At 43.7% G+C, this 13,808-nt stretch overlaps 1 protein-coding gene across 1 annotated transcript in view; it reads left to right on the top strand.

The window, feature by feature from the left end:
* Positions 1-11,698, top strand: part of pitpnc1b (phosphatidylinositol transfer protein cytoplasmic 1b) — a gene marked incomplete at its 5' end in the record, with an annotated part of 81,248 nt that extends 69,550 nt beyond the window's left edge. Inside the window, 3 exons of the mRNA XM_079503632.1 lie at positions 3,884-3,947; positions 7,156-7,239; positions 11,500-11,698. Coding sequence (XP_079359758.1) covers positions 3,884-3,947; positions 7,156-7,239; positions 11,500-11,660 — 309 coding nt within the window. The 3' untranslated portion in view covers positions 11,661-11,698. The remainder of the gene's footprint in view (positions 1-3,883; positions 3,948-7,155; positions 7,240-11,499) is intronic.
* Between the last annotated feature and the right edge of the window lie 2,110 nt (positions 11,699-13,808).

Raw genomic sequence — 13,808 nt, 5'->3', positions numbered from 1 at the left:
ACAGCGTGTTGCTGTCAGGCTACTTTCCTATCCTGTCAATAAAGGCATAAAAAAGGCCCAAACATGCATCTAAGGCCTCACTCAGACCTTTACTGCATTGCTGTATGCTTTTTGGATGAATGTTGTGTAGTGTCATGGCCGCCCCAATGCATTTCCAATGGAAGTCACATGGTTTGTAGTCCACATTTTGGACTACAAGCCGTTGTATGGCTTTCGGCTGTGTTTCGACTGCGCCCCTCCCCTTCATACAACACAAATGTTGTGTCAAACCATGTGACTCCCATTGGAAATGCATTGGGGCGGCCATGACACTACACAACATTCATCCAACAAGCATACAGCAATGCAGTAAAGGTCTGAGTGAGGCCTAAGACTCCAAAGTAGCCTGACAGCGTGTTGCTGTCAGGCTACTTTCCTATCCTGTCAATAAAGGCATAAAAAAGGCCCAAACATGCGTCTTACAAAACAAAAGTATCAAAAGTAAAAGTAGGCTCATTTTGCAGAATGTCCCCCATTTCATGAGTTTTCAAACAAAACACTCACAACACTATGTTTGTTTACTGTAAACAGCCAACGAACGCAGCACCATTGGTGGAAAAAGTACTGCAATATAGAAATACTCTGTTATACTGTAAGTAAATGTCCGGAATTCTAAATGTGCTTTAGTAAAAGTACTAAAGTATTGGCATCAAAATGCCAAAGTAGAAAGTACTCAATATGCAGAATGTCCTATTTCAAGTTTTCAAATGTATAGGCAACAAAGTCTTATGCACACCTGTATGCTCTGAGGCGGGTGCGTAGGCAGGGCTCAATGTATTCAGAAGAATGCACATAAAGTGCCCAAAGACCCGCACACCGTCTGCACTTGCAATACAAATGTATTTACAGGCAACGTTTCGGTCGAAGACCTTCAGGCATCTGAATGTATAAAGTCTTTTGAAAATAGCCGATCTACAAGCTCACAATGTGACGCATTGTGTGAGCTTGTAGATAGGCTTTTCAAATGGCCGAAAATTCCGAAATGTATACAGAGCTGAAGTGGTCAATGTATATGTTTTATAACGATAATCTAAATCTTACAAAGTAACCACTAAAGTTTTCAAATCAATGTAGTAGAGTAAAAGTATACAATAATGTGGATCTGGGATGTATAATACTCAAGTAAAGTACAAATTCCTTGTACAGAGTAAATGACACTATACCGTGTCTGTCTGTCTCTCTCCATCCATGCACGAGAAGAATGAAATATAGCTCTGTGTGGAAGATTGATCGACGGGGGGGGGGGTTGTCATCATCCTACTCTAAAATGAGGAAACATTCTGTCCTCATCCGTGCTTCTCCTCGGTGGGTTGACCAATCGATCCAAGGTGTTTATTAGCATTTTCTGCCGCGGGCTACATGATGCTCTGTAGCCGCAGTCGTGGTACCCACCGTAACCCAGAAGGTTGGTTATTATTATTATGCAACGCCAGAGAGAAGAGGAAGGGATCTGAGCTGAACAGATAGCTGGCTCAGCACAGTGCAATGTTGTAACGGTCCTACTTCTCATTCATAGGACCTGCAGGCCCATTCGACAACATGCAGTCTAAACTATGAATGTTTCAGACACAAAAAATGGTTCACAAATAGCAAATTGTGAGCTTGTATATCTGATATTTTTGAATTGCCCAGTGCTAAAAGTCTAAAATGACAGAGATGTTTTCCCGGTTTTAATGGAATATTAAAATCATGACATGTATAAAGCACTACCGTTCGTAAGCTCCTAGTAATTTAAGAACGGTGTCGACCCCTCCGGGGAATTCCATTCCTGATGAAGACCGGGAGGGGTCGAAACGTTGATTCCTGACCATTGATTCTTAATAAACTACTGGGAGCATAAAGGGGAGGCGTCCAAAGGCGTCCTGTGGCACTGAGTGAGTTTTAAGAACGGTGTGCAGACTTCCTACCTTCTTTCTGTATGCATATTTGTCTCCACCAGGCCGAAGGCATGGGGAGAGAGTATGTTTTGCACTCCGTCCGTGTGTGTGTGTGTGTGTGTGTGTGTGTCCGTCCTTCCGTCCGTCTGTGTACAGCTAATCTCCGGCACCGTTAACCCGGTCGATGCCAAACTTTGCACACACACTCCCTGGATGCCAACGATGAACCTCTGCCCCACATTTTCCAGAACGGCCTGTTATAGCGCCACCATGAGGCAGCTTTTCACATGTTTTACCTAAAACTGCACCGATCTGCGTGAAACGTTGCATGCACACTCCCTAGAGGCTAAGGACAAACCTTTGACCTGCATTTTCCGCATGTGCCTTTTATAGCGCCACCAGGAGGCCGACTTTTGTAAAACACATTTTTTGATATTACTCCTCCAGATTCTGTCCAAAAATCTCACAAATCGTTACACAGTATCTCTATGGTCATGTGCTCAAGTCGGATCTGTCCGATATTTCATATTCCATCCTAATTGGCTATAATTGGCTTTCACAGTTTGCAAGATTGCCCCGTTTTGAACAAAAGAATCATGAACGCAGCATGCAATTTACGTGAAATCTTTCACACATTTTCTTACTAGGCTGAGGAATATATCCCACCCTTTTCACATTGGCCTGTTATAGCGCCACCAACAGGTTGATTTTTGCAAAACACATTTTTGGAACAAAATGCCTCAAATCATCCAATTGCCATCAAAGGCGTATGAAGAAATGGCACCCTTTTCACATTGGCCTATTATAGCGCCACCAGGAGGCCACAACCTGACCTGCCCTGCACCTGTCAAAAACATTTGAGATGTGCGTGCCTCCTGTTTGGATGTTCTCTCATGTATAAAGCAAGGTTGTTGTAGAGACTGGACGGACGGTTTTGGTTGTCCTGACCTGGCGAGAGCCGACTCAATAACGGTGCAATGTTGTAGTCACATTTGTGGTCCCCAAAACGCACGCACGCACGCACGCACGCACGCACGCACGCACAGTACGTCTGCATGTAGTTGGGTTTGGGTGCACATCGCCATGCAGCCAGGTATGTTCTAGTAATAATAGAGGTTGTGATTGGTCGGTGTAAGCAAAGCAGACATACACACTTTGGTCTGACAGAGTCAGCAAGAATGGACTTGTGATAGACAAGTACACAAATAAAATTAGCATATAGACTGTATTTTACCTACTGTATATGTCCGGATCTGGCGATCTGCTCTAAAAGGGTCAAAAACATTATCTTTCTTAAGTTTGTCTCTAAGCCCCTGCATATGCCTATACTGTATATAGGTCTTTTTATTTTTGTCAAAAGAGAATCTATAGGAATTCTTGGAAACATTTTCACCTATAATGACTAATGCCTAAACCAGGGGTTCTCAACGGTTTTGGCCGGGGACCCCCGGAAATGCTTTGGCAATGTCTCGGGACCCCCGCCCCGCCCCGCCCCACCCCCTCCCGACCCCCAATATAAATTGACTGCTACAATAACCTTAAACCATTTTGGGCGGGAACCCCTTTTGGTGTTTTAAGCATTGTTATAATTTAGCTATTGAAAAATAGCAGATCTACAAGCTCATAGCGCGCCACCGAGTGGCGCGCTACGAGCTTGTAGGTCTGCTATTTTTGAAAAATCGTGAAAATAAAATTTAAAAAAAAAAATATATATATATATATTTTTGAAAATAATTTGGGGACCCCCTAAAATAATTTGGCGACCCCCCGAGGGGTCGCGACCCACGGGTTGAGAACCCCTGGCCTAAACCACGCAGAGTTGAAGTGGTTCAATTAACAATGTTTCTGTGTGTGGATCTGGGTGTGTACTAGGCCTCTCAACCAACTCATTTATTTGTATATAAATGTTATATTTTTCACCATTTCTCCCTCGCTTCTCACCAGTTGTGTTTCCAAACTCCTCACAGAACATCCGGGACATCCTGTTGGTCGGTCACAGGCAAGCGGTGGCTTGGATCGACGAATGGCACGGTGCGTTGCAACTCTGACACACACACAAAGTGAATACAAGTGAAATGGAACTCAAAGAGTATATCATCACGGTCCCATTCCATTGGAGATTGGATATACACACAGTGTACATTTAAAGGTAACGTGCATGTATATTTTAAACAGAGAAGAAAACCAGCACTCATGGAATTAGCTTTTAAGGCACTTATGTATTTTACCATAGGTAGGTTAGGTACGGCATGCTGCAGACAAGCAGCACGCAACGAACGCGTTGCGGCAGAAGCCTTCGTCAGCGTTGTATACTGCACACAAAAACTAGTGTCACATTTATAGTGTCCGTGGTTGTAACGCCAACCCCTGTCCGTGTCCAAACAACGTCCAACCAATCCCAGTACCAAAAGTGCAGTCGCATAACATTTACATCAACAATTACAACACATCTAAACAGTAAGACATTAATAATAGTGTTAATAGGGCACCATTGGCTGAGTCCTTAAAAAGAAGAGGTAGGTTGAGGGTCAATACTCGGAAGACCTATATAGCGCATAGAATATTATATTAAAGTGCTAAAGTAGCTACAAAGCTTATTCGAAGAGAAGATAGGTTGAGCAACACAACATCACTAGAAAACTTTGTTTTGCAACGATTAATAGAGATGTCTTAAGGCCTCTCTTCCCTAGAAATACACTAATAAAGCACAATCCACCCCTCTCTCAAAAGGTAGTCGTTATCATCATCATACTATATCATCATACTATAATCATACTATAATTAACCATCAAAATCATACTATATCATCATACTATATCATCATACTATAATCATACTATAATTAACCATCATCATCATACTATAATCATCATCATCATCATACTATAATTAACCAAATGTCTGAATGTGTGTCTGAATGTGTGTCAGAAACACTGCCGTAGCTCCTCACTGCCTGCACCAATCACTCCCACTTTTCACACAGGCATTGACCATAATAATATGGAGGTCTTAACAAAGCCCTTTTTCAATTTAACAAATTATAGATTAATAATGCATTTATTAGTGAATTAAAACGCACCCAGGGCGCAGTACCCCACACGGCCACAAGGGGGGGGGGTGCAATATCTCACAACGGGTAAGGGCTAGTCTCTACAACACAAGGGACAATAGTAGCCTACAAAGTTAGCGGTATTTAGGGGCCTCGTCCCAATCATTCTTAAAAAATAAAGATTAAAGAAGGAGCAACTCCTAATTCTGTTCAACCCGCAACTTCATATTTAAATACATGCTGAAACATGGAGGAAAATCATCAAACGTGGTATAGAAAGGCTACAGGTGTCTTCAGTCTTCGGCTCTCGGAGTTTTACTAGGATGTTTTCTATAATAATCAGGCATAGCCTGGAAATCGAAGTTTAGTAGAGTTCATAATATAATAAAGATCAGCGTTTCTTTCCAATAATGTAGGCAAAGCCTGGAAGTTTGACAGTGTTCAACTGTTCATGTGTTAAATCCATCACCAGACAGCACCAGGACCGAGTAATTGAAGTCAACCCACGTTTCTCCAAACAGTCAAGGAAGGTTTATATATGAATAGGTTCTTTATCAAACCGGCGGTGCACTTGTCCGTCTCATACATAGGGTGTGTTACAACCACGGACACTATAAATGTGACATTAGTTTTTGTGTGCAGTATACAACGCTGACGAAGGCTTCTGCCGCAACGCGTTCGTTGTGTGCTGCTTGTCTGCAGCATTAGCCATACCTAACCTACCTATGGTAAAAGTGCCTTAAAAGCTAATTCCGTGAGTGCTGGTTTTCTTCTCTGTTTAAAATGTCGTGTCTGACCGACGTGACCCGGTAAAATGATGAAAGTGAGTGAGACGAGATGGAGTCGTGCATGCTGTCTTCTATTCAACATGCATGTATAGCCTAGAAACCAGATTAATCTGCCACAGGAAAAACTAGAAATGCACTCTGTCGAGGTGCCAACGTGCGTCTTGCACACAAGTAGGCCATACATGGCCTGGTTGTGCGCAAGCAGAGCGCAAAACATGCATGTATAAAATGGTGCATTGTATAAGATAGAACAATTAAGGCCTGGTTCATACTGATATTGGATAGGAAATTGTGGAGGGCAGTGATCCAGGAATCCCGAGTTGGTGTTGGCTAGACCTCACTCTCGCAGTAACAAGTAATAACAACATACTGATTCACACCAAACATGACCATTATTCATTTTTTGTGGTGTTCTTTTGTGGTGTTTTTTTGTTTTCCCACAATGCTAAAACTGTCATTTAGATAGATATATTAGAGACCACTGTAGAAGTAAGTAAGTAACGCACACCCTCTCGTGTAATATTGCTTAATTAGTGGGTCGGGACACATTTGTGGATCTCGGACACATTTTTATTGGTCACGGGTAATTGATGTTTCTATATATTTTATACAGTATTTAAATTAAACTTTTTCATGAGGAAAAAAAAATCACAACGCAGCGCAAAGTGACTTTCAAAAATGTCCAGGGCAGTATTATGCGTGTCTTAAGTACTAGGTCTTATTACTTAACTTAAGACCTGGAGGCGTGATCAATGCCATTTGGCCACTCAGAATAGCCAAATGGCATTGACCACGCCTCCAGGTCTTAAGTTAAGTCATAAGACCTGATACTTAAGACATGCATAATACTGCCCCCAGGGTTCATGACTCTGATGAAGACCGTAAGGTGGAAACGTTGGTGGTTTTCTTGTAAAAAAACTTGAAATGTCCATGCATGCTCCTCCAGTGTCCTCTCCTCCTTCTGACTTTCAAAAATCTTTTGAAATAAAGGGCCCTATTATGCATGTCTTAAGTACCAGGTCTTATTACTTAACTTAAGACCTGGAGGCGTGATCAATGCCATTTGGCTATTCTGAGTGGCCAAACAGCATTGACCACGCCTCCAGGTCTTAAGTTAAGTCATGAGACCTGGTACTTAAGACACGCATAATAGGGCCCGTTGTCGCATACAAATTGGTCTGCGAACCACAAATGGGTCCCGACCCAGTAGTTTGGGAAACCGTGATCTAAATTCCATGTTGGTGCTAGAACTGGCTGGAAACCATTTGGGGACGGGCGCACACGCACACACGCACACGCACGCGCACACACACACACACACACCGGTAAGTACAGTGAAAATCAATTGAGTGAAATCCGGCATGTATATTTCATGAGCCATTCAATGTGTTTCCACATGCAGGGATGAGTCTGGAGGAGGTGAGGGAGTACGAGAGAGAGCTGCAGGAGATGACCAACAGCAAGGTGAAATGTGGACAGAACACAGGTAGGCTACCGTACCGCGACCCCGTGACCTTTCACTGAACCTACAGTACATATACACACCCCCGCTGGAGGAGAGGAGGGGGGGTCAAGAGAGGAGAGAGGAGAGGAAAGAGCAGATTGGAGGAGAGGATACGAGATGAGAGGAGCTTAGGAGAGAGAGTGCTGAAGGCGAGGAGAGGAGAGAGACGAGAGGAGAGACTGCAAATGAGAATGATAATTTAGGGTCAATCAACAGAGAGAGGAGAATAGAGAGGAGATTGGAGGAGAGGAGAGGAGAGTATCAGGAGGACAGAGAGAGCAGAGGAGAGGAGAGGAGAGGAGAGGAGAGGAGAGGATGCTGAAGGAGAGGAGAGACAGTTGAAGTACAGTCAGCCATAAGCGATTAGTGACAGGTGCAAAGTGCTTCACACAAAGCAAATAGAATCGTGTAAAGTGTTTGAAATAGACGACTGTCCTCCGCACTGATTATTCTTCTATTCGCTGTTCAATTAGAATAAGCAGCAGAGAGCACAGATGGTGCAGGCACGGAAATGTAAAAAATATATGACTCTAGTTTACACTCTATAATGCAAGTCACTTGCAATAAGCAGACATGGCAACACTGCTCGGCGCCTTTTGAGTTGCGTACGTACACCAATATGACGAGAATGACTTAAATCTATTCATTTGCTCCAAAACGACAACATTCAATTGCATGCTGTGCTTTTCTCTGGTGCCCGCATGCAGGCAGGCTGAGCTATATGAGGCAGAAGAGTGCAGATTGTTCTCATGCTAATGCATCAGGCAGGCAGGGAGGGGGAAAAAAACCTCTATTGTTCCTGTCACCAGATGTTCTACATAAATTACCTGCCCGTGTGAAGCACTTACTGCAAATGTCAGCCCTGCTGGGGGCCTATGTGTCTCTGGATACATGGATGTGAGGCCTGCTGGGGGCCTATATGCCTGGATACATGGATGTCACTGTATACTGGAATATCTAGTTCTCTCATAGCCAACGGGCTCCCGCGACTCTGATGCATTCACACGAGCAGATGCAAAGATATAGTCTACCTTTCATTTTCAACGGAAGCCTGCAGCGACATGAAGTTATACAGCGCAAATCCCACGTTTGTAGTTGCATGCGCTGCAAAAGGCACAAAGCTCCAAATTGAAGTTGAGCTGGCCCAGCAAGCCAAATGACCTCACGATGACGTTATGATGACGTCCTCCGGTGACTCCGGTGACGTTCAGGACTATAGGCCAGATCACAGCCCATATATGGGAAATATAGCTTATTCTGGGCCAGAACTGATTATTATATGACTTAATATGATTCGATCGGACTCTCCGATTCATCCAGGGACGTCCGTCTTTATAGTGGGAAGACTATATCTGGACTCCCCCCCCCCCCCCCCTATTTCTTTGCATCTGCTCATGTGAACGGACCACGAGAGCCTATAGTGCCTCAACCTGTGGCCCCTTGTCCATGCACCGGGGTTGAACCGCTCCACTTCTATCGTTTCCACTGAAAATGAATGAGTTCAGAACCCTGAAAGTCAATTGAAATGGTCAAATTATAGGCTATAAGAAAGAGGCACGAGTAGCCGATCTGCAAGGCTCGCAACGTACAGCAAGTATGTAGCAGTTCCACCCAAACTACATAATACAATACTAACCCATTTAGACCTGAGGATGATTCTACAAATGTCTTCTAAATCCTGACAGTTTTCTGAAAAACCAATGTTTCTATGTCAGTCGTTCTCAAACATTTTCATGTCAAGGACCCCCAAAATTATATGTAATTGGCCACGGACCCCCATCTGAAAATATGTTGTTCCAGTGACGCCCCCAGAAGCAAAGATTTTAATTAAAAACGTTCGCTCTGAAACAATATATACCGGTAAGATTTGCACCACATTTTCAGGATTTTTCAAAAATAGCAGATCTACAAGCTCGTAGCGCGGCACTCTGTGCGTGCGTGCGTGCGTGCCCTCTGCAGGTCTGTCTAGTGAACCTTACGGCTTATCTTGTCCTGCACACACGAGAGCCGCAACCAACAATATGGTCTGTGTGCTAGCTTGGATGCATGCCATATGTTAGTGTACGTGCCTATATGTGTGTACATGCACATGTGTGTGTGTCTGTCTGTGTGTGTGTATGTGTTAGTATACGATTAATATGTGTGTGTGTGTGTGTGTGTGTGTGTGTGTGTGTGTGTGTGTGTGTGTGTGTGTGTGTGTGGTCGCGCGTCAATGTATGTCTGGCTGGATAATGTATGCATGTGTGTAAGTGACGTTCAATTGAGTGTTTCTATGCAATTGCTATGAGTCCATGGGTCATTCAATGCGAGGGCACATGTCTGCTTCCATGCATGGTTCTGATTGTGTGTATGTGCGTGCGTGCGTGCGTGCATGCGTGCGTGCAGGGCTCTAACAGACCTGCAGTCATTGCTCTGGCTACCGCTCACTGACACCCCCTACGGGCCAAATGGTGCCTCTGCACCCCATCCCAGCTCTAGCCTCTACAATCAAGAGAGGGAGTCACAGTCCATTCATCTGAAATAATGAAAGCAAATCAACGTGGTCGACTCTGGAGGGTTTGATATACAAGCAAAGACACAGAATCACAGATCACACGTGAGGTGAATTCCAATGAGAGCCACTAACACAGGGACCAAGATAGATTCACATCTTAACCCATTCTGGACGGGAACCCCTTTTGGTGTTGCTATATACTTTAGCTGTTGAAAAATAGCAGATCTACAAGCTCGTAGCGTCGCACCGAGTGCCATGCCACGAGCTTGTAGATCTGCTATTTTTGAAAAATCGTGAAAATGTGGCGCAAATCTTTGTATATATACCAGTATATTTAGCTTGTAGATCTGCTATTTTTGAAAAATCGTGAAAATGTGGCGCAAATCTTTGTATATACACCGGTATATTTTTTCACAGCGAACGTTTTTAACTCAAATCTTTGCATCTGGGGGGGTCACAGGAACAACATATTTTCAGATGGGGGGTCCTCAACCAAATATAGATAATTCTGGGGGTTCTTGCCATGAAAAAGGTTGAGCACCACTGACATAGAAACATTTCAGAAAAGTATTAGTTTTGTTAGAAAAAGAAACATTATGTTATACGTATGCTTAATTGTTGTTTCCCTCTCCTGTAATGTCTGTGCTAACCCGGGGTTCTTTTAAAAAAACAAAAATAAAAAGTTGGTCACAAAAAAAAGAAAACTTAGGATTTAGATGACTTTTTTTATTTTACAATTGGCCTCAGGTCTAACTAGGTTAAGTAATACCGAATAAAAAATTGGGAGTCAGATAAGGTTCCCCACGCTGGTCTCTCTGGTGTCCTCTCTCCACCCATCCTTGTGCCTGGTGTGATAAGAATATCCACAGTTAGTCATAGTGGCTCCTTCTCCAACCATCTCTGGATCAGCGCCCACTTCTCTAGTGGGCCCTTGAGACGAGTGAACCTCTCATCTCAAGTGGTCAGGGGGGGGGGGGGGGGGGGGGGTCTGGGCCGTGTGCAAACTCACTCAGAGCATGTTTATCTCAATGATTACTATAACGACTCAATTGTGTTCCGTCCGTGATCAATGGAATTTGTTTTATACATTCATCAGCGTCACAATGAAAAGGATATTACGTCCATAACAGTTGGCCGAATGGTCAAGGCTCCAAGAAAGTCCAAGAATGTAGATTTTTCGTATTTAACCCATTCTGGGCGGGAACCCCTTTTTGGTGTTTATTGCATTATGTTACACTTTACCTATTGAAAAATAGTAGATCTGCTATTTTTTAGATTTGAGTTAATGTTTTTAACTCAAATCTTTGCTTCTGGGGAGGTCCCTGCAGGAACATCATATTTTCAGATGGGGGTCGGCGGCCAATTACATGTATGTTTTTGGAGGTCCTTTACATGAAAATGTTTGAGAACGACTGACATAGAAACATAGGTTTTTCAGAAACCTATGACTTTTGTCATGATTTAGAAGACATTTTGTAGAATCGGTCTCGGTCGAAATGGGTTAATTTACCTCCAAAACTGCCCAGACAGGATTGTCACAGTCAAGGTCCGAGGCTAATTTGGGGGCCCACTTGCAATATGCCTACGGCCTACCAGTGGGCCCTGGACCACAGGTTTAGACTCACAGATTGATCTCTCTCTTTCCACTCACAACATTTAATTAGAAAACTCTCACTTCCTTCCCCTCCCCTTAACCCACCTCTCTCTTTCTCGCTCTCTCTCTGTCTCTCTCTCTCTCTCTCTCTCAGATTCGACCGCCACCCCTCGCCCGGCGTTCAATCGCTCGATGTCGGTGACAGACGAGCGGTCCCTTAAGAAAATGGGAATGACCACGGACATGTCTGACCCCTCCATCTCTGACTCTGGCCCTCCATGTCCTCCTGTACGGCTGCACTCTACGCCCGAGTGAAGCCGCACGCACGCACGCACGCACGCACGCACGCACGCACGCACGCACGCACAAACACACACTTTGTTTTCATACACACTGTCACATCCCCTCAATTTGTCATGCCCCACAGGCCGGGTTGAGAGTGACACACACAACCATGCAAAAAGCAAGACACACCACATACCCCACATACACAATCTCTCAAGAACAGACACAGACGGACACAGAATCCTTGCGCACGGAAAACACACACACACACACACACACACACACACACACACACACACACACACACACACACACACACACACGCACACACACCCAGAGACACCCCCCCATCTGCTCAACCAAGGGAGTTGCCCGCTGTCACCGGCCACTGTCACCTTCAAGCAACCTTCCATCGTCCTCTTCTAGAAGCTCTCGGACAGCTGCAGTGCAGTCTGGACACCTGCTGGAGTCTGAACACCTACAGAACACCAGGACAGTTGGACACCTGGACACTGAGACAGCTAGACTCCATATGGGGTTCTCAAACCTTTTTTTTTCCGTGTTCAAGGACCTCCAAATTAATCTGAAAATGACTTTGTGCTATAGGTATATATATACCCCACTGTATACCCCGTAAAGCTTCATGTTGTTACAATGTTTCTAAAATATTCCACATATTTCATATTTGCTCAGGATGTTTTTTTGATCTGCAAGCTCACAACGTCGACACGTTGTGAGCTTGCAGATAAAACAAAACATTGTGATCGTCTATTTTCAGATAGCGGATGTATATAGGGTGAAAATGGTCCAACTGACTTTCTATGCTATATATAACTGGTGTTGCTGCATGGGACTCTGCCTCGAACCCGTTCAAGGACTCCAGGACCACTTTGAGAACCCAGTGTAGAGCTGCAAACTACTGTATGCATTCTCTATCATTATTCCATCCATTATACTTTTCTCATGAAATCAAATGATGGAAAAGCGCGTTTTTAACAAATAGTTTTTTAAACAATGTACTGTATATCAACAAATGGATTAACCACTCAAGCCATGACATCACATTGTCGTGCAAAAATAGATACGCTATGTTCACTTTTACCTCGTTTTTTTTTTACTTCGCCTACAGTGACATTGCCAAAATAGGGATCAATTATTAATCGATTTGTATATAAAAAAATCGATTTATTTTCAATTATAATCGATTTAACCCATTTTGACCTGAGATCAGATTCTAAAAATGTCTTCTACATCCTGACAGTTTTCTGAAAAAGCTATGTTTCTATGTCAGCCGTTCTTCGATTTTTCTATTTTTCAATAGCTAAAGCACAACATAATGCTAACACCAAAAGAGTTTCGCGCCCAAAATGGGTTAAATCAATGTGTTTGATGTTGAGCTTTTCACAGGCCCCCCCCCGAGTTTCTGAAAGTATACCCCACAGGACCCGAGACCCGTACGGGTCGGATCTGTGTGTTATCATGATCAGAGCCCGGTCGGGGTCAGCTGTATATCCTGCGGAACTCGTGGCTCTCTATCATTATGTGTAATACCCGAGAAGAGACCTGTTTCTAGCGAAAATGTAACAAATTACGCAGCAGTAACAATAGCGTTTTCTCTCAGTCAGTTGATTCTTCATATCCATATGAGTGAAACGGCCCGGGATGACATGTTTATTTTTCAAACACAGTTCTTATATGAGGCGATCTGAAATCCCCCCTATGGGGATTACAATGCAAATAAAAAGTACATTTACCAGTGGACTTATAGCGCCCTCTACCGATATTGACGTCAGACTTCGGTGCTCTATACTACTGTGTGTGACCGTGTGTGCAGGCGTGACCGGCTGCACTTGTGAAAGAGACATGTTTTGATGTTTTAGGCTGGTTTAGGATCAGCAGAAAAAAGGGAAAAAAAAGATAAAGAAATTGAGCTACGCAATGCATGCATAGCGTACCATACTGCAAGGCAAGCCAGCTGCCACTGCCTGCCAGGTTGATGCAAATTGAAAACAGAGGCGTACAAACAACGATTCCTCGTCAGGACAAATCTCGAAAATAATTGGATCTCGGAAACAAATTGGGTCCATAAGTAAAGAAAGAAAGTAGGAACGGGTCGGAATTAGGGCATTCACTTCTAGTCATTTTTACTAGTTAACTAGTTGCCTAGTTTACTAGTCG

The sequence above is a fragment of the Electrona antarctica genome (assembly GCF_951216825.1).
Source record: "Electrona antarctica genome assembly, chromosome: 6".
Classification (NCBI taxonomy): domain Eukaryota; kingdom Metazoa; phylum Chordata; class Actinopteri; order Myctophiformes; family Myctophidae; genus Electrona; species Electrona antarctica.
This window is presented reverse-complemented; position numbering and strand designations above follow the sequence as displayed.